The 1,679-nt window shown below is 33.7% G+C and overlaps 1 protein-coding gene across 1 annotated transcript in view; it reads left to right on the top strand.

Annotated features, from left to right (window-relative positions):
- LOC111088054 (short transient receptor potential channel 7-like) overlaps positions 1–1,679 on the top strand; it is a 16,038-nt gene that overhangs the window by 4,384 nt on the left and 9,975 nt on the right. Inside the window, exon 2 of the mRNA XM_022396911.1 lies at positions 996–1,162. Coding sequence (XP_022252619.1) covers positions 996–1,162 — 167 coding nt within the window. The remainder of the gene's footprint in view (positions 1–995; positions 1,163–1,679) is intronic.

Raw genomic sequence — 1,679 nt, 5'->3', positions numbered from 1 at the left:
GTACATCCACCCTGTCTGTATTACCCATTCAACCACCTAACGTATATGTACATCCATCCTGTCTGTATTACCCAATCAACCAACTGACGTATATGTACATCCACCCTGTCTGTATTACCCAATCAACCAACTGACGTATATGTACATCCACCCTGTCTGTATTACCCATTCAACCAACTAACGTATAAATACATCCACCCTGTCTGTATTACCCATTCAACCACCTAACGTATATCCATCCTGTGAGTACAGTGTAATGCAGATTTTCCCCCTATTCTAAATGCTCTCTGGTTTCTGATCTTTTTCCATGCCAACACTTTTAGAATAATTTTTTGTTATTAGTATATATATATAAGGTGATATTTTACAAACGCATGCTATCTTAACCTGAGTTGGATTAATAGTAGTTTTATAAGATGCTGAATTTATAAGCGTTTAAGGTTAAATATAGGGTACAATCTGAGTAAGGTTAAAGATCATTTTATAGGATGGTATTTTACAAATGTTTAAGTTAACTCTCAACAAACAGTGCTTTTTAGATATTTCTGATAACGCGATTAAAGACCTCAGCAGAACTAAATAAACAAAAAGCTTTGAAGATTAAGTCTTTTTGGGGTGGGGGGGGGAAAGGGTTAAATAATTCGGTCGTATAAATTGAAATGAAAATGTCTTTGGCTAGATGTACCAAACATGCCCTCACCCTATGTCTTTTTAAGGTCCCTTTTATCGTATGAAACACAGTTCATTCACTAAGTGTCCATATTTAAGGAATGCTAATATCAGAATTATGAATTAAATGTGGAAGCTGTACTGTCTATAAATATTCATTGTAAAAGATTAAGAGAACTTGCTAATTCAACTATATATTTGTGCAAAGATCTTAGTGTTGACATACAACGTCACTACACATTTTAAAACATTTTAAAATTTCATTGATAAAAATATATTATTATTTTACTGTTTCTGCACTCATCTAAATACCACATTTGTTTCAGACATCTTTGGAATACATGGGTTACGAAATTCTTGGTTTCCTATTTATTTGTTTCATCATTATTTTGTCCTTCGCTACGGGTCTGACTCGACTTTACCAGGCCTACAATGGAATGAGTTATGTAGATAGTTCGGGGACGAAAGTAGTACAGATGTCCTCGTTTGTCAGGTTAGTTCTGAACACGTACACTTGCAAACAAAGAAAGAAACAGGTTAATTTAAATTATGTAGTGTTGTAAACAAACGAAAAATCTCACGTTATCAAGAAGTTCAGTTAGATCTTAATTTAAAGATAGTCCTAAATAGTCCAAGTTCTAAATAAATAAAAGTTCTGGATATGTATTGTTAGTATACCACGTGTACTGTCAGTCATGTATTATTGAATAACGAGTATTGTGTTGGTATACCAATACCACGTGTACTGACGTGTTTTATTGAATAACGAGTATTGTGTTGATATACCATACACGTGTACTGTCAGTCATGTATTATTGAATAACGAGTATTGTGTTGGTATACCAATACCACGTGTACTGACGTGTTTTATTGAATAACGAGTATTGTGTTGATATACCAATACCACGTGTACTGTCGTGTTTTATTGAATAACGAATAGTGTGTTGGTATACCAATACCACGTGTACTGACGTGTTTTATTGAATAACGAGTATTGTGTTGATATACCA

Source organism: Limulus polyphemus, unplaced genomic scaffold, assembly GCF_000517525.1.
Source record: "Limulus polyphemus unplaced genomic scaffold, Limulus_polyphemus-2.1.2 Scaffold3057, whole genome shotgun sequence".
Taxonomy (NCBI): Eukaryota; Metazoa; Arthropoda; class Merostomata; order Xiphosura; family Limulidae; genus Limulus; species Limulus polyphemus.
This window is presented reverse-complemented; position numbering and strand designations above follow the sequence as displayed.